The sequence below is a fragment of the Hemiscyllium ocellatum genome, chromosome 3 (assembly GCF_020745735.1).
Source record: "Hemiscyllium ocellatum isolate sHemOce1 chromosome 3, sHemOce1.pat.X.cur, whole genome shotgun sequence".
Lineage (NCBI taxonomy): Eukaryota > Metazoa > Chordata > Chondrichthyes > Orectolobiformes > Hemiscylliidae > Hemiscyllium > Hemiscyllium ocellatum.
This window is the reverse complement of record NC_083403.1, coordinates 107,670,496-107,690,163: the sequence shown is the minus strand read 5'-3', so window position 1 is coordinate 107,690,163 and position 19,668 is coordinate 107,670,496. Positions and strand designations below refer to the sequence as shown.

Below are 19,668 nucleotides of genomic sequence, written 5' to 3'. Positions count from 1 at the left end.
AAACCTGACCTACTCTTGGGAAATAAGGCAGGGTAGGTGACTGAGGTGTCAGTGGGGGAGCACTTTGGGGCCAGCGACCATAATTTTGATAGTTTTAAAATTGTGATTGAAAAGATAGACCAGATCTAAAAGTTGATGTTCTAAATTAGAGAAAGGCCAATTTTAATGGTATTAGGCAAGAACTTTCAGAAGCTAATTGGGAGCAGGTGTTTGCAGGTAAAGTGGGAAACCTTCAGAAACGAGATAACGAGAGTCCAGTGACAGTGTGTTCCTGTTAAGGTGAAAGGAAAGGCTGATAGATAAAGGGAATGCTAGATGACTAAAGAAATTGAGGGTTGGTTAGGAAAAAGAAGGAAGCATATGTCAGGTATAGACAGGATAGGTCGAGTGAATCCTTAGAACAGTATAAAGGCAGTAGGAGTATTCTTAAGAGGGAAATCAGGAGGGCAAAAAGGGGACATGAAATAACTTTGAATTGTCCTTATCACTATTTGCCAAAGGGTTTTTACAAAAACTTTAAGGACAAAAAGGTAACTAGGGAGAGAATAGAAGAACAACAAAGAACAAAACAAGACGGCCTCTGTGTGGAGCTGCAGGAGGTGGGGGAGATTCTAAATGTGTATTTTGCATCAGTGTTTACTATGGAAAAGGACATGGAAGATATAGAATGTGGGGAAATAGATGGTGACATCTTGAAAAATGTCCATATTACAGAGGAGGAAGTGCTGGATGTCTTGAAACGCATAAAAGTGGACCTGATCAGGTGTACCCTAAAACTCTGCGGGAAGCTAGGGAAGTGATTGATGGGCCTCTTGCTAAGATATTTGTATTATCAATAGTCACAGGTGAGGTGCTGGAAGACCGGAGGTTGGCTAACATGGTCCCAGTGTTTAAGAAGGGTGATAAGGACAAGCCAGGGAACTATAGACCAGTGAGTCTGACGGTGGTGGGCAAATTGTTGGAGGGAATCCTGAGGAACAGGATCTACATGTATTTGGAAAGGCAAGGACTAATCAGGGAGAGTCGACATGGCTGTGTGTGTGGGAAATCATGTCTCACAAACTTGATTGAGTTTTTTAAAGAAGTAACGAAGAGGATTGATGAGGGCAGAGCGTTAGATGTGATCTATATGGACTTCAATAAGGCATTCAACAAGGTTCCCCATGGGAGACTTGTTTACATGGTTAGGTCTCATTGAATACAGGGAGAACTAGCCATTTGGATACAGAACTGGCTCAAAGGTAGAAGACAGAGGGTGGTGGTGGAAGGTTGTTTTTCAGAGGGGAGGCCCGTGACCAGTGGAGTGCCACAAGGATTGGTGCTGGGTTCACTACTTTTTATCATTTACATAAATGATTTGGATGTAAGCTTAAGAAGTATAGTAGTAAGTTTGCAGATGACACCAAAATTGGAGGTATAGTGGACAGCGAAGAAGGTTACCACAGATTACAGCGGGATCTTGATCAGATGAACCAATGGGCTGAGGAGTGGCAGATGACGTTTACTTTAGATAAATGCGAGGTGCTGCATTTTGGGAAAGTAAATCTTAGCAGGATGTATACATTTAATGGTAAGGTCCTAAGGAGTGTTGCTGAACAAAGATACCTTGGAGTGCAGGTTCAAAATTCCTTGAAAGTAGAGTCGAAGGTAGATAGGATAGTGAAGAAGGCTTTTGGTATGCTTTACTTTATTGGTCAGAGTATTGAGTACAGGAGTTGGGAGGTCATATTACGGCTGTACAGGACATTGATTAGGCCACTGTTGGAATATTGAGTGCAATTCTGGCCTCCTTCCTATTGGAAGGATGTTGTGAATCTTGAAAGGGTTCACAAAAGATTTGCAAGGATGTTGCCTGGGTTGGAGGATTTGAATTATTGGGAGAGGTTGAATAGGCTAGGGCTGTTTTCCCTGAAGCATCAGAGGCTGAGGAGTGACCTTAGCGAGGTTTATAAAATCATGAGGGGCATGGATAGGATAAATAGACAAGGTATTTTCCCTGGTGTGGGGGAGTCCAGAACTAGAGGGCATAGGTTTAGGGTGAGAGGGGAAAGATATAAAAGAGACCTAAGTGGCAACCTTTTCACACAGAGGGTGGTGTTTTTGTGGAATGGGATGCCAAAGGAAGTGGTGGAGACTGGTACAATTGCAATATTTAAAAGACATTTGGATGGGTATATAAATAGGAAGGGTTTGGAGGGATATGGGCCAGGTGCTGGCAGGTGGGACGAGATTGGGTTGTGATATCTGGTCGGTATGAAAGGGTTGAGCCAAAGAGTCTGTTTCCATGCTTTCCATTTCTATGACTCTATGACTAAGTGATTATCAAGGAGGTTGTAGCAGGACACTTGGATAAGTTTCTGAATCTGGCAGAGTCAACGTGACTTTGTGAAAGGGAAAGTTATTGCAGTGCTTTGAGGACAAAGTGGAGCCAGTGGATGTCTGGCCAGAAGGCATTTAATAGCCACCACATCAAAGATTATTGTGGAAACTTAAAAACCCCCGATGTAGTCAATAGCACATCGATAGTGATTGGTTGGCTAACATGAAGCAGAGAGTAGGTGATGATTGATTTTATCCCAGGATCTTAAAAGAGTGGTTAGTGAGATAATCAATGCATTAGTTTTAATTTTCCAAAACTCCTTAGATTCAGGTAAGGCTTATTCAAGAAGGGAGCAAGGCAGAAAACAGGAAACTACAGGCTAATTAGTTTAATATCTGTCAGAAGGAAAATATTTTATTAAAGATGTTATAACAAGGCACTTGGATAAGTTCAGAGTAATCAGGCAAAGTCAACATGGTTTTGTCAAAGGGAAATCATGTTGAGCTCATTTATTGGAGTTGTTTGAAGAAGAAACTTGTACTTTGGATATATGGGAACCAGTGGATGTATTATATTTAGGTTTCTCGAAGTTTTTTGATAAGGTGCCCCATCAAAGGTTATTGCTAAAAATAAAAGTTTGTGGTGTTGGCATATTTGCATGGACAGAAGGTAGGCTGTCTAGCAGGAAGCAGAGAGAAGGCTGGCAGGATGTCATGAGTGGTGTGCAACAGGGGTCAATGCTTAGGCCGCAACTCTTTACAGTTTATGTCAAAGATTTGGATGAAGGGGTCAATAGTACAGCAGCTACATTTGCTGATGACACAAAGATAGGTGGGAAAATGAATTGTGGAGAGGACATAAGGAGTCTGCAAAGGGATATAAATAGGTTAAGTGAGTCGGAAATGGAGTAGGCAAATGGAATACAATGTGTGAAAGTGTCTATTTTGGCAGAAAGAACAAAAGCAAAGCTTATAGTCTAAATGGTGAGAGGTTGTAGAGCTCTGAGATACAGGATATTTGAGTGTTCTGGTGCAGGGATCACTCTTCACCTTATTTAAGGAATGATATAAATATATTTGAGGCCATTCAGAGAATGTTTACTAAACTAATATATGGAATGGGCAGATTGTTTTATGAGAGATTAGGCTTGTATCTGCTGGAGTTGAGAAGAGTAAGAGATGACCTAATTGGAGCATATAAAATCCTAAGGGGTGATGACAGAGTAGATGTGGAGAGGATATTTCCTCTTATGTGAGAATCTAGAATTTGGCATCACTGTATTTAAAAATCAGGGGTTGTCCATTTTAAACAGATTTGATTAAGTGTTTTCTCCCCGAGGGTCATGTGTCTTTGGAGCTGTCTTCCTGAAGACTTCAATCAGAGTCCTTTGACTTTTTTTGAGGCAGAGGTGGATTGATTCTTCTCAAGCTATGGGGTGAAAGGTTAACGGGGCTAGGTGGGAATGTGGATTTGAGGTTACAATCAGATCAATTACAATATAGTAGAATGGCTGAGCCAGGATGGAGGAGCTGAATGGCTTATTCCTGTTCCTCATTTTCATATGCAATCCTCCCTATTATTTTCCATTTCACCTTTAACAAATTAGATTTAACCCGCCACATCAACACTGGTAAACCCCACAGTGAGAACATTACTCCCATCTTTGTTCATGTGCAATCTATCCATCTCCCTCAGAACTGGTTCCAGTTCTTCAAGAATCTGAAACCTACTCCTGCATCACTACTCCAGCTATACATTCAGCTGCATCAGCCACCTGTTTTGTACTCACTAGCATGTGGGAGTAGCCTTGATATTACTATCTTTGAGGTCCTTTCTTGTCTTTTGCCTACTTCCAGAATATCTGCCAGATGGGCATGAATTCTTTAACCACCTATACCATTTTAGCCAAAACAGACTACAATTCTGGCTATTAACTTTCCTCTTCTAGAATATCCTGCACATGCTTGATGATATCCTCTACCATGGGATGGGAGATGCAACAGACCAAGAGGATAGATACTTTACTGAACTGAAAGCTATTGTAGGTCATGGGTGCATTTTGTTTTTTTGTCCTTCTGTTTTAGGTCTGCTGCCCTCTTCCATAATCATCATTAGGAATCACTCCAAATAGTCAAAGAAATGTAAAACAAAAGCCACAGCTCGTGTTCATTAAAGCTGACAGGGCATTTGAGTTAGGCTGCAGACTCTGAATTGCTTTTGAATTATTTTAACAATGAATAACAACTTCTAATTAATCAATTTTCTTGATTCCAGCCCTTCCTTGGTATTGTATTGTGTGTTTTAGCTGCGACAGTCGGATTCTTGGCACATTATCTGCTCCCCCGGCTGCGAACACAAGTTCCATGGTTTTGCTTTGCGCACCCTTTACTTAAAACAAAGGAATATCGACAGTTTGAAGTCCGAGGTTAGTAACAGACAAACTGCTGCACAACATAACATAATAGTATTTCATTTTAAATCTATGAAATAATCAGATTTGTTTATTATCTCCTCACTATTAATTTTATTTAATATCTGCTACCTCTCATCAGATTGTTGAAAAGGCAATAGAGTGAACAAAATAATTACTCCATTGAAACTGCTTGACCTTAGACCTGCAAAATTAGATCACTTTAAAAGTGTTCATTATCGTTTAAATGTTTTCATGCCTGCAATGTATCTGAAATTTTTTTTCTTTGCCAAAAGTTATGTCAAATCTTCGTAGATCAGTTAGTGAATTTGGTTAACCACACTGTTGGAAGTTTATTAAGGCATGAGGAACTTTAAAGAACAACGATTAATGGTTTTTTAAACTGATTGTTAAAACTGGAGTTCCCACTACAAATGGAACGGGTGGACAACTGCAGGTGAAATTGAATGCAAAGATGTTAGAAATGATTTATTTTAGTACAAAGCAATTAAATATAAAGCAAAGAGTATGTTTCTAAAGGCAGTGCAAAGGCAGAGGAACATCTGTGTATTCAATATTTACAAGAAACATTGAATTTGGCAGGGCAGGTTGAGATGAGTTAATAAAACAGTCTACATCCTATGATTTATTAATAGGGACACAGAGCACAAAAGCAAGGTAGCTGTGTGGAATTTATGTAAAACAGTATTTCAGTTTTGGTGGAGTATTACTTCTAGTTTTGATGCTCTACTTTAGCAAGATTGTGACAACATTAAAGATACTGCAGAAAAGATTCAAAGGAATGGTTCCAGGGACAATGAACTTCAGTTGTGTTGAAAGATGCAAGAAGTTGGGACTATTTTCTTGGAGAAGAAAAGATTGAGAGGAGATATAATAGAAACATTCAAATTATGAGGGGTCTGAACAGAATAGGTAATGAGAAACTGTTCAAATTGATGGATTAATATGAACTAAAGAAAACAAAAGATTTAAGGTAATTGTCGAGCAAAGCAACAGCAACACGAGGAAAAGCTTGTTTCATACAGCTCTGGTTAGAACTAGAACGCACTGATTGACAATACAAGTAGGTCTCGGATAATGCGTGTTCTGGAAGCACGATTTGATTATAATGTCGCAGAGGAATTAAGGAACAATATTTTCAAGAATGTTTACCTCTGTTCACAATAGCACAATTCCAGCAATGATCATTTCACGCATTGTCTTCTACACCTGCACCGATATCTGTGCCGAAGTCTCCATGCTGTCAGCGCCGGTTTTTGTGCCGCCCTGTGTATACGCCAATTTCAGCTGTTGACAGAGCAGCTTTCTGTGAGAGGTACTGTACAGATAGCAGCTTTCTGAGAGGGATACATTGAGCAGCTTCCTGTGAAAGGTACACTACTTCTAGATGTTCTTATGCAGTGCCAGCAGCCATTCAGATGTCAGTTGAAAATCTGTTAAGTCATGAGGTGTAATATCCAAACATCTAAATGTCTGCTAGCTGTTCTTTCAGAGCCTCAGCATTCTTGTTCGATACCGTTATATGCTGAGAAACGTTTGAACTCAGTAATGACCTCTTCCTGTTTAATGTGGGTTGAGTATATAACCAAAGTTGAAACCATGACTGAGAAAAAACACATTTTTAGAGAAACTGAGTTTAGTGGCATCCTTAATTGTGCAACAAAGCAGCCCATGTTTGCAAGTGTTAAAACATTATGGCCACCATTAAATGTGATTCTGCCATTGGATAACATTAATTAGATAATTCAGACTGTACTAATAAATACACTAGAAAGCAGTTTAAGATAATCAGTCAGGTGCTCAATCTAATGCATTTGTGAGTGCTAGCAGCTACTTACAGGCTCCTGTTTTACGTAGTCAAAATAGTTTGTTAACATATTGCACCTTTTTCATTAGAAAGCACAGTATTCATGGAATCTGTCAATCTCTGCTGCATTGCCATAGCAACACCTTGACTAATCAGCATTCACCTACTTGGTCTGAGAACTAAGATTGGCAGTTAACTGTTCCCATAGCTCAACCAATCAGCACTCTGATCTCATGCTGCAAAAATGTGTCTCCTCTTTTCAAGTCTGTTTCATTTATCCTATTTCTCATGCATGCAAGAAAAAAAGCTATGACATTGTTTCCTTTAAGCAATGTTAGAATTTTCAGTTAGCGAGAAGCTTCCAATCTCAGCTCTCCTGTTTCAAGAAAATTCCTTATTGTGAATTCAATATGAAATCTGATTGTCATATCAAAGAGTGACCAGAAGAATCCTTGATACTGTATCCTGGGTATGTTTTTAAAGATCTCAAAGACAACTGCCTTTGTGTGGTGACAACCATCTACACATGCTAGAACCCCAAACTGACAACCATCTGAACGTTCCGCACCTTCCCCTTTTTACCTTCAAGAACTAAGACGTACTAGCCAAAAGTATTTTTTACCCAAAGTGATCCTGTGCAGAGAGAAATCTTCCTCAAAGTGTGTATGTCTACACGTATCTATGTCAATATTTGGCATCATTATAATATGTATGCATGCTATGGGTTATTTAGAAGGATAAACAATTATATTCTTGCATTATATGCTAAATGTGTTAATCAGTTTACAACTCATCTGATTAAGTTTTGTTTCACAATAAATCAATAACTTTTTGTTTATTAAAGAAATCTAATTTATGTCAAAAATAGGGTAAGTGTACAATTTGCCTTAATTGGTAGCCATGTAACACACATCCCTAAATGTTGGCCTGCAGACTCATTGCTGTGCCCTGGCATTGTCACCCACTCTCCCCTCCCTTCACATTCCATGAATGAACAAAAAAAATGGTGATGGAATTTCATATTCTCTTGGACAGATTTTTAAGAATCCTGGTTAAACACTCACTGCGGTAGAAAGCTGACCATGTTGCTTTGGAAGCTGATTATTTCCCTCCCCCTTCCATTTTTTTTCAGTTTTCTTTTAATTTACTCTGAGGGAATTTGTAGGCATGAACAGGGACATAGAATCCCTACAGAATGGAAACAGGCCCTTCGGCCCAGCAAGTCCACACTGGCCCTCCGAAGAGTATCCCACCCAAACCCATTCCCCTACCCTATTACTCTATATTTACCTTGATTAATGCACCGAAGCTACACATCCCTAACACTATGGGCAATTTAGCACAGCCAATCCACCTCACCTGCATATTTTTGGATTGTGGGAGGAAACTAGAGCACCTGGAGGAAATCCACGCAGACACGGGGGGGAATGTGCAAACTCCACACAGACAGTCGCCCAAGGCTGGAATTGAATCCGGGTCCCTAACGCTGAGAGACAGCAGTACTAACCACTGAGCCACTGTGCTGCCCCCAAATGAGGTGGGAGACCAAATTGCTGAATCAGTATGTGACTAATCATCTCAGATTTCTGTAGGAAAGTTGGTCATTGTGAGTACTGTACATCCATTAGAATTTACTAATGTCATCATGGAAACACATACTATTAATAATTCATAAATGGATGATTTTTCTTTTAATTTGTTATTTGATACAGCTCGTTGTTTCATTTATAGACTTCCCGCCAAATGTGTTTGATCCCTTGTGTGTAATTTTGCTGCAATTCAATTTAGCAATTGGATCAATTCATAGCTATTATAATCAGACTTGGTCTTGTCAATTATTTGTAAATACTGAGGGATTATTGGTGTTAATCTTTAAAATTTTTCTATCCTTTGTCAAATTCTCCATAACCTCATCCTTCCTTATCTCTGTAAATTTCTTCAGCCTGATCGCACTCTGAAATCTGCTGTCCTTCAATTCTGGCATCTTACATATCCCCAGTTTCATATGCCCCGCCATTGTCAGCTGTGTACCTAACCTCTAGATCCAGAGCTCTAGGGAAATCCTCTGTACCCTTTGCTCCCTCTTTCCTCCTTTAAGATATTCCTTAAAACCTACCTCTGACAAAACTTTTGAATGAGTCAACCACAAACATTGAAACAAAGCAAATTCTTACCAAGCTGAAAACAGATGAGATACAGGAAGGATGTTTCCCTGGCTGACTGGTCTGAAACCGGGGGACACAGTCTCAGGATAAGAGGCAGTTTATTTAGGACTTAGATGTAAAAGAGTTTCTTTACTCAGAAGGTGGTGAATCTTTGGAATTCTCTACTCCAGTGAACTTTGGGACTCAGACATTTAGTATGTTCAGGAAGTATGTTAAAGAAATCAAAAGTTCTGACAAAAAATAGCATTGAGGTAGAAGATCAGACCTGATTTACTCAGGCTAAGCAGGCCTAATGGGCTGAATTGCCTTCTCCTGCTCCTATTTCCTGAGTTTCTGTCTGTCCTAAATATCTCCTTTTGAAATTCAGTGTTAAAATTTCTAAAAATATACCCTGTGACATTTTGCTATGTTATAGAGATGCAAATTCAAGTACTGCACAACCTTTTTGTTGTTTCAAAGATGCTGTTCTGAGAATTTATTTTTCACAATTTTGTACCACTGCACAATTTTATACATTGTATGAAGCAGCATCTTGGCAGAAACGGTAATTTTATTTCAAACTTTTCTTTTGGTTATTATAATGTGTCTACATTTAATGCACATATTTGCTTGTTGCAAGTGATAATGATCACTGAAAATGATGTGTGAAAATGATTTGACAAGGGCCTCTGATTTGTTGCAGTTATAACCATATATGGTTACATAGGGATCATTTAGAGTGGAACCTAATTTGCTTGAGCATCGAGACAATTGTAGGGAATTAAAATCTTCATGCCTTGTGACTGCACTGAATATGAAATGGAGGTTAAATTAAAGTAATACATCACCTGGAGCTAAAACATGATTGTAATTAAACTGAGTTCTTTAGATCTAAGAAAATATGCTAAAAAGGCTGTGAAGCAGACCGTAAATTAAATTGTTGATTTGGATTTGCATCCACAACAAAAACATATTTAAAATCCTTTAAGTGTCAGTGTTCATTAGAAACTAAATCCTCTGTATCCTTATGGTTCAGAACATTAAGGGATTCAGCAGAAATGTTGTAACCAATCAGGGTCATTTGTCAGTGTTGCTGCCACTCACTGATGTTAAGAAAGAAAGCCTCGCATTGAGAGGGCTTCAGTTCAACATTTCATCTGAACAATGGCACCTATAACTGCAGAGGCCATCATCTAATAAGGAAATAGATTAAGGTAATCTACATGGGGTCTTTAGAGCTAACTGAAAGGGTTTAGATGTAAGGCTTTTGGTTTATGTTGGGTTTGCACCAATGTGTTGCAGTTAAAGTTGGGGGTTTGTGGATGGTAAATGTGATGCCAAATGCAATCCACATTATAAAGTCAAAAATCATAGTGCAGAGTTGGATATTGATTTCTCACTTCCTCAGCTTCCAAGTGCCCATAACCTGAAACAAAATGACATGCAAGCTCTTAAAAGCTGTACAACAAATGCTGCAGTTAGGAGAGAACTAAAAGATCACAGCTGACTGTCCTAAATGATATTTTTAACAGTGCCTCCCATTTCTGGTATTATTTGAGCCCTTGAAGAAATTGTCAGAAAAAGAAGAGGCCCTTCAATCTGTGAGTTAGATGCTGATTGTTCTGTAACTTAACTCCATCCACTTGCCTTGGTTCCATAACCAACTACAACATGTCGGTTTCCTCTCTATTTTCTCCATAATTATTTGTTTTGTGTTCCAGATGCAGCCCAACTCATGTGGTTTGAGCAATTGTACGTTTGGCTTCTTTGTTTAGAGAAGTACATTATCTACCCAGCTGTGGTGCTCAACGCACTTACCAACGATGCTTTCTCTCTCAGTAGTCAGAAGAAGCTTGGTATACAGTAAGCTGCTGCATATTTATATTTCTAATTTTTAGAAAACTTATTGACTGCCTTTGCAGATTGTCAGATATGTCTTTGTTGATAGCAATGGTTAATCACTTTCAATGAGGACATTTGTAAACCATTTTTAAATGTTTACTCAATTAATAAGGCATAATTAGTAAGGCCCGCTTGCCTCTGGGAAAGTGTTTCACAGGAGGAGCTCTTGAAAAACATTGAAAAACTTGAAATACATCATGACTTGTGAGACTTTGAAATGTACCACTGGGGTTTTGTGTTCAAAATAGAGGTATTTTGAAATTGGTGAGATAAATGTATGAAGGATGATGAGATATGGTAAGAGGGTATGTATGTCTGGGAATAAAATGCTGTTTGGTTTGAGGATAAACATCACTGCACATTGATTGTGTCAACTGTTCTGTCTGTGTGTTGTAGTTTATAGAAATGGTGAACTATATTGCAGGCTATTATAGCAAACTCTTAACCAATAACTACCAAAATGTTGGTGTGTTGGTTGTGTTCGTTCACTTCAGCAGTAAAACAGAGTAGTAGAGACAGGGAGTTTTACTCAACCATTCTATTAGGGAATAGCTTATAACGTAACAAAGATACTATCACATGTCTGCAGTGTAACATGATAAAGCAAAGGACTACAAATGCTGGAAATCTGAAACAAAAGCAGAATTTGCTACAGAAACTCAGCATCTGTAGAGAGAAAATAGGGTTAATGTTTCTTGTCTAGTGACCCTTCTTCAGAACTGTCTTTTAAAATCAAGTGGGTAGCCTTCCTGCTGCCTTCCCACTTGCCCTCAATCTATCTGAAATTTAATGGGGTTTGGTAGGCATTAGGTTGCCTGCCTGCCCTTGCGCTAATTGAGATCTTTAAGTTGCAAGTTAAGGCCCTCATCCAGGCACCACTGTGTTTTAAACATGGTGGGGGTGGGCACATTCCATGTGGGAGGCCTAGAAGCCTTAACTTTATGATTTGGTGTTAGACAAGGGAACTTCCTTTGTGGACCGTCTGGTTCTTTAGGAGCAACTCCACCCCAAAAAGGGCATGTCCCCCTTTAGGACTGCCCACCCCACTTCCTAGAGATCCCAATCCCAGACCTACCTTAGTGTGGTGGGATTGCCTGTAAAATTAGTAGTGACCATAATTCCTAGCAGACAGCTGAGACTTTCTCCTGAGATTACTGGCAGCTGTCTGAAACCAATTAACTCAGCTCCCAGTAATAAGTTGCTGAGGACCACCACCAGCACAATGATAGACTCCCTCTGATTTTTTTAGTCAGGAGCTGCAGGAACTACAGTCCATGAGAGGGCAACCAATATGGATTGCATTTATTAATTATTGTCTTATTTTGTGTTGCAGCTGTGATGTTTTAATGATGACCATGGCCAGTATGAAGCTACTGCGCTCATCCTTCTGTAATCCAACGTACCAATACATAACTTTGAGTTTCACCGTTCTCTTCTTCCGGTTTGACTGCAGTGGTATCTCTGAGACATTTTTGTTGGATTTCTTCCTGATGTCAGTTCTATTCAGCAAGGCAAGTGCTACTTCTGCATGCATGTATTGGTGGCTATATTGGAAAATAGTCTATGTGGCAAGAAATGATGGTGAATAGTCTGAGAGGAGGATGATGATTTGAACATATGGTGGGATGGTGATGATATGACTGTGGAGTATGGTATGCTTATGAATAATCCATGTGGCTATTTTGATTAGATTAGATTCCCTACAGAATGGAAACAGGCTCTTCGGCCCAACAAGTCCACACTGACCCTCCGAAGAGCAACCCACCCACACCCACACACCCACCCTATATTTACCCCTGACTAACGCACCCAACACAATGGACAATTTAGCATGACCAGCTCACCTGACCTGCACATCCTTGGATTGTGGGAGGAAACCAGAGCTAGACTCTATCATGGTAATGATGGTAAAACTGTTTGTTTTTCTCCACTGAAGCCTGAGAGGAATGTCTGCACACCACATGTACAGAGTAATGGGAATTCTGTTTCTCCAAAGCATGCTCTGTTGAGACACCCATACACACCTCTGCAATAAGAAATTAATTAAAATGATGAGAATTCTCCTTCAATGCATTCAGTGTCTGCTGAAGAAGATTTGAAAAAATAATGTGTAGTTGGGTTTTCAGCTGCATACTAATTCACAATTGCTGCCAAACACACTGGTTTGCTCTGTAAGTATTTTGAGAATGGTTGTGCATCTGCTTGCTGACATCAGTGATGCTGCAGGATAAAACTTGATCTCTTGATCTGGGCCTTGGACAAACAATTATCCCCTCCAGTCTCTTGTGAGCATTCTGCAGGTGTTGTTTCCTATGAGACACCACCTCCACTCTCAATGCATCCCTACACCCAAAAGGTACCTTCCCATGTAATTGCAGAAGATGCAACACTTGCCTGTTTATCTTCTCCCTCCTCGCTATTCAAAGCCCCAATACACTTTTCAGGTGAAGCAGCGATCCACCTGCACTTCACTCAATCTAGCCTGCTGTATTTCTTTAAATGTAGAAGCCCTACAGAGTGGAAAAAGGCCTTTCAGCCCGACAAGTCCACACCAACCCTCCAAAGAATATCCCACCCAAACGATTACATTTTATCCCTGACTTGCACATTTTTGGATTGTGGGAGGAAACTGAAGCACTTGGAGGAAATCCACACAGGCATGGAGAGAACATGCGAACTCCGCACAGTCGCCCAAGGCTGGAATCGTACCTGGGTCCCTGCTGCTGCGAGGCAGCAGTGCTAACCACTGAACCACCACGCTGCTCCAATTTGCGCTCACATTTTGGCCTCCTCTACATTGGAGAGACACAATGCCGACTGGGTGACTGCTTTGCGGAACACCTATGCTCCGTCTGTAAAAATGAACCCGAGTTCCAGTTGCCTTCTACTTCAACACACCACTGTGTTCTAATGCCAACATTTCTGTCACAAGCCTGCTGTCATGTTGCAGTGAGACTTAGCACAAACTGAAGGAGTAGCATCTAATTTTCCACTTGCAATCTTCAGGACGCAATATTGAGTTCAATAATTTTGGGGCCAGAACACCTTGTTTCTTGTCTTTAGCCCTCCCCTAATCTCTCATCCTATTATTAGATGTGCTGCTTTCAGCACAGCAAACCCAGTGATGTATGAGGTTAGGATTATCTCATTGCAGTTCAGAAGAATCATATGAAATTCTAACAGGACGTAACTGGCAAGATGCAAAAAGAGTGTTCCCAATGGTGAGAGAGTCTAGACCCGGGGGTAATAAGGAGTAAACCTTTAGGAATTAGAAGAAAAATATCTTCACCCAGAGAGTGGTGAGCCTGTGGAACTCACTTCCACAGAAAGTAGTTGAGGTCAAAACATTATGTTACGAAATGGGGGTAAACCCCCCTGCTTAATTTAAACCAGCAACACAGAAAAGGTTCATCCTGTGCAGTGATCTCTGAAAATTCGAGAGGCTAATACCATTTAAAGTAAAAATTAACAACTTTATTTCTTGAAGTATAACAGAGAATAATTAACTAACAAATATTTACAACTCCTTCCTCTAACCTGTCTGTTATCTTCCCTTGTATAATACTAGTCCAATAAAACTCCCTGATTAAAATTTACCAGAAGTTCAAGTTTTCAAGACCTGCTAGCTGTCAGATCTTCTATTTCGATCTTCCTATGTCATCTTTTCTTATTCTTAGGGATTATGCTTTACAGATCATGGATCGATAAAGGTATCTTTAAGAGAGTTATTTTTCTGGCAGTCTCTACATGCTGGTGGAATGGCAGTTCTCCTCCCAAATGTTCAATCGCATTGTATCTCCACTGCATCGGATTGTGCCATTGGCTTTTAAGATCGTCAATGTACTCAATTCAAACTTGATTGGAGTTTGATATTTTTCGGGACATAATTTAAACTGATTGGCCTAATTTGAATCTGTTTTTGTCTCCAGGCAATGAGCTAGCCTAGCTATCCCAGTAGCTGGATCACATGTTATATTGTATCTTATTCAGAACTCTTGGTGCTGTCAGGTAGCTCTGCTAGCCTTTAACTCTCTTAAAGGTACAGTACACTCACATCTTCATAACTATTATGTTCTCAGGAAGAAGGTAGATGTATAGAAATTGTGATCATAGGAATATGGAGGAGGGGTTTAGGGTATTGAGCTTGATGATCAGCTATGATCATATTGAATGATGGAGCAGCCTTAAAGATTTAAATGGCCTACTCTTGCTTCTATGTCTCTGTGTTTCTATATTTTCACCTGTGTTTTTATATTTTCAGTTCCTATCACCACCTGTCCGGCATTTCTTCTTCCCATATTTACTATCAAATTCCTTGTATGCCTAACTTTTCCTCTCTCTCTCTCTTTCTCTGGGCTCCATCTCCACCTATCTGCTCACTCCTTAACTCCCTCCCATTCCACCCCACCCCACCCCTGACATCAAGATAAATGCCACATTTTCCTAGATGCTATCAGTTATGAAGAAGGATAACAATTATCAGTGATGCTGCAGGATAAAATGTTCTCTTGATCTGGGCCTTGGATAAGCATACATTTCACTCAACTTCCTTGCCAGCATTCTGCAGGGACCATTTCCATTGGGGACACCCTAGTCCACTCCTCCACTACCAATATCACTCCACACCTGCAAACATTGATTCTGTTTCTTTCTCCATATCCAACCAGACCTGCTGAGTTTCTCCAGCAAATTCATTTCCTGTTTCAGTTACTTCGGCAGCCGAGCAAAGAGTGACCCTCTGTTGGAACCATTTAGTCATAGAGTTAGAGAGATGTATAGCATGGAAACAGACCTTCAGTCCAACCTGTCCATGCCGACCAGATATCCCAACCGAATCTAGTCCCACCTGCCAGCACCAGGCCCATTTCCCTCCAAACCCTTCCTATTCATATACACATCCAAATGCCTCTTAAATGTTGCTATTGTACCAGCCTCCACCACATCCTCTGGCAGCTCATTCCATACACGTAACACCCTCTGCATGAAAAAGTTGCCCCTTAGGCAACTTTTATGCCTTTTTATGCCCCTTTTATGCCTTTCCCCTCTCATCCTAAACCGGTGCCCTCTAGTTCTGGACTCCCTGACCCCAGGGAAAAGACCTTGTCTATTTATCCTATCTATATCCCTCATAATTTTGTAAACCTCTATAAGGTCACCCTTCAGCCTCCGACACTCCAGGGAAAACAGCCCCAGCCTGTACAGCCTCTCCCTAAAGCTCAAATCTTCCAACCATGGCAACATCCTTGTAAATCTTTTCTGAACCCTTTCAGGTTTCACAACATCTTTCCGATAGGAAGGAGGCCAGAATTGCATGCAATATTCCAACAGTGGCCTAATCAATGTCCTGTACAGCCGCAACATGATCTCCCAACTCCTGTACTCAATACTCTGACCAATAAAGGAAAGCATACCAAACACCTTCTTCACTATCCTACCTATCCGCGACTCCACTTTCAAGGAGCTATGAACCTGCACTCCAAGGTCTCTTTGTTCAGCAACACTCCCTAGGACCTTACCATTAAGTGTAAAAGTCCTGCTAAGATTTGCTTTCCCAAAATGCAGCACCTTGCATTTGTCTGAATTAAACTTCATCTGCCACTTCTCAGCCCATTGGCCCATCTGGTCCAGATCCTGTTGTAATCTGAGGTAACCCTCTTTGCTGTCCACTACACCTCCAATTTTGGTGTCATCTGCAAACTTACTAACTGTACCTCTTATGCTCGCATCCAAATCATTTATATAAATGACAAAAAAGTAGAGGATCCAGTACTGATCCTTGTGGCACTCCAGCGGTCCCAGGCCTCCAGTCTGAAAAACAACCCTCCAACACCACCCTCTGTCTTCTGCCTTTGAGCTAGTTCTGTATCCAAATGGCTAATTCTCCTTGTATTCCATGAGATCCAACCTTGCTAATCAGTCTCCCATGTGAAACCTTGTTGAATGCCTTACTGAAGTCCATACAGATCACATCTACCACTCTGCCCTCATCAATCTTCTTTGTTATTTCTTCAAAAAACTCAATCAAGTTTGTGAGACATGATTTCCCAAGCACACAGCCATGTTGACTATCCCGAATCAGTCCTTGCCTTTCCAAATACATGTACATCCTGTCCCTCAGGATTCCCTCCAACAACTTGCCCACCACTGATGTCAGGCTCACCGGTCTATGGTTCCCTGGCTTGTCTTTACCGCCCTTCTTAAACATTGGCACCACGTTTGCCAACCTCCACCTCACCTGTGACTATCGATGATACGAATATCTCAGCAAGAGGCTCAGCAATCACTTCTCTAGTTTCCCATAGAGTTCTCAGGTACACCTGATCAGGTCCTGGGGATTTATCCACCTTTAACCATTTCAAAACATCCAGCACTTCCTCCTCTGTAATCTGGACATTTTGCAAGATATCACCATCTATTTCCCTATAGTCTATATCTTCCATATCCTTTTCCACAATAAATACTGATGCAAAATATTCATTTAGTATCTCCCCCCATTTTCTGTGGCTCCACACAAAGGCCACCTTGCTGATCTTTGAGGGGCCCTATTTTCTCCCTAGTTACCCTTTTGTCCTTAATATATTTGTAAAAACCCTTTGGATTCTCCTTAATTCTATTTGCCAAAGCTTTCTCATGTCCCCTTTTTGCCCTCCTGATTTCCCTCTAAAGTATTCGAGTAAAAAGTGAGGTCTGCAGATGCTGGAGATCAGAGCTGAAAATGTGTTGCTGGTTAAAGCACAGCAGGTCAGGCAGCATCCAAGGAACAGGAAATTCGATGTTTCAGACCAGAGCTCTTCATCAGGAATGAGGAGAGTGTGCCAGACAGGCTAAGATAAAAGGTATAGAGGAGGGACTTGGGGGAGGGGCGATGGAGATGTGATAGGTGGAAGGAGGTCAAGGTGAGGGTGATAGGCTGGAGTGGGGTGGGGGCGGAGAGGTCAGGAAGGAGTTGCAGGTTAGGAGGGCGGTGCTGAGTTCGAGGGAATCGACTGAGACAAGGTGGGGAGAGGGGAAATGAGGAAACTGGAGAAATCTGAGTTCATCCCTTGTGGTTGGAGGGTTCCCAGGCGGAAGATGAGGCGCTCTTCCTCCAACCGTTGTGTTGTTATGTTCTGCCGATGGAGGAGTCCAAGGACCTGCATGTCCTCGGTGGAGTGGGAGGGAGAGTTAAAGTGTTGAGCCACGGGGTGGTTGGGTTGGTTGGTCCGGGCGTCCCAGAGGTGTTTCCTGAAGCGTTCCGCAAGTAGGCGGCCCGTCTACCCAATATAGAGGAGGCCACATCGGGTGCAGTGGACGCAATAGATGATGTGTGTGCAGGTGAATTTGTGGCGGATATGGAAGGATCCCTTGGGGCCTTGGAGAGAAGTAAGGAAGGAGGTGTGGGCGCAAGTTTTACGTTTCCTGCGGTTGCAGGGGAAGGTGCCGGGAGTGGAGGTTGGGTTGGTGGGGGGGTGTGGACCTGACGAGGGAGTCATGAAGGGAGCGGTCTTTGCGGAACGCAGATAGGGGAGGGGAGGGAAATATATCCCTGGTCGCTGATAGGGGAGGGGAGGGAAATGGTTCTCACCACCAAGACAGAACCCCACTGGTTCTCACCAACCAAGACAGAACCCCACTGGTTCTCACCACCAAGACAGAACCCCACTGGTTCTCACCCCTCCAACCGCCACCAAGACAGAACCCCACTGGTTCTCACCTATCACCCCTCCAACCTCCATATACAGCGTATCATCTGTCGTCATTTCCGCCACCTCCAAACGGACCCCACCACCAAGGATATATTTCCCACCCCTCCCCTATCAGTGTTCCGCAAAGACCACTCCCTTGTCAGGTTCACACCCCCCCACCAACCCAACCTCCACTCCCGGCACCTTCCCCTGCAACCGCAGGAAACGTAAAACTTGCGCCCACACCTCCTTCCTTACTTCTCTCCAAGGCCCCAAGGGATCCTTCCATATCCGCCACAAATTCACCTGCACCTCCACACACATCATCTATTGCATCCGCTGCACCCGATGTGGCCTCCTCTATATTGGGGAGACGGGTCGCCTACTTGCAGAACGCTTCAGGGAACACCTCTGGGACACCCGGACCAACCAACCCAACCACCCCGTGGCTCAACACTTTAACTCTCCCTCCCACTCCACCGAGGACATGCAGATCCTTGGACTCCTCCATCGGCAGAACATAACAACACGACGGTTGGAGGAAGAGCGCCTCATCTTCCGCCTGGGAACCCTCCAACCACAAGGGATGAACTCAGATTTCTCCAGTTTCCTCATTTCCCCTCCCCCCACCTTGTCTCAGTCGATTCCCTCGAACTCAGCACTGCCCTCCTAACCTGCAATCTCCTTCCTGACCTCTCCGCCCCCACCCCACTCCAGCCTATCACCCTCACCTTGACTTCCTTCCACCTATCACATCTCCATCGCCCCTCCCCCAAGTCCCTCCTCCCTACCTTTTATCTTAGCCTGCCTGGCACACTCTCCTCATTCCTGATGAAGGGCTCTGGCCCGAAACGTCGAATTTCCTGTTCCTTGGATGCTTTCTTCCCTCTAAAGTGTACTCCTACTTCCTTTATACTCTTCTAAGGATTCATTCGATCTATCCTGTCTATACCTGACATATGCTTCCTTCTTTTTCTGAACCAAGCCCTCAATTTCTTTAGTCATCCAGCATTCCCTATACCTACCAGCCTTCCCTTTCACCCTGACAGGAATATACTTTCTCTGGATTCTTGTTATCTCATTTCTGAAGGCTTCCCATTTTCCAGCCATCCCTTTACCTGCAAACGTCTGCCTCCTTTCAACTTTTGAAAGCTCTTGCCTAATACCGTCAAAATTGGCCTTTCTCCAATTTAGAACTTCAACTTTTAGATCTGGTCTACCTTTTCCATCACTATTTTAAAACAAATAGAATTATGGTCGCTGGCCCCAAAGTGCTCTCCCATTGACACCTCAGTCACCTGCCCTGCCTTAGTTCCCAAGAGTAGGTCAAGTTTTTTTACCTTCTCTAGTAGGTACATCCACATACTGAATCAGAAAATTGTCTTGTGTGCACTTAAGAA

The 19,668-nt window shown here is 41.9% G+C and overlaps 1 protein-coding gene across 1 annotated transcript in view; it reads left to right on the top strand.

Moving 5' to 3' along the window:
• The window catches only part of LOC132835855 (pecanex-like protein 1), a 276,852-nt gene that overhangs the window by 149,006 nt on the left and 108,178 nt on the right, over nt 1–19,668 (top strand). Inside the window, exons 20-22 of the mRNA XM_060854954.1 lie at nt 4,595–4,745; nt 10,424–10,565; nt 11,938–12,115. Coding sequence (XP_060710937.1) covers nt 4,595–4,745; nt 10,424–10,565; nt 11,938–12,115 — 471 coding nt within the window. The remainder of the gene's footprint in view (nt 1–4,594; nt 4,746–10,423; nt 10,566–11,937; nt 12,116–19,668) is intronic.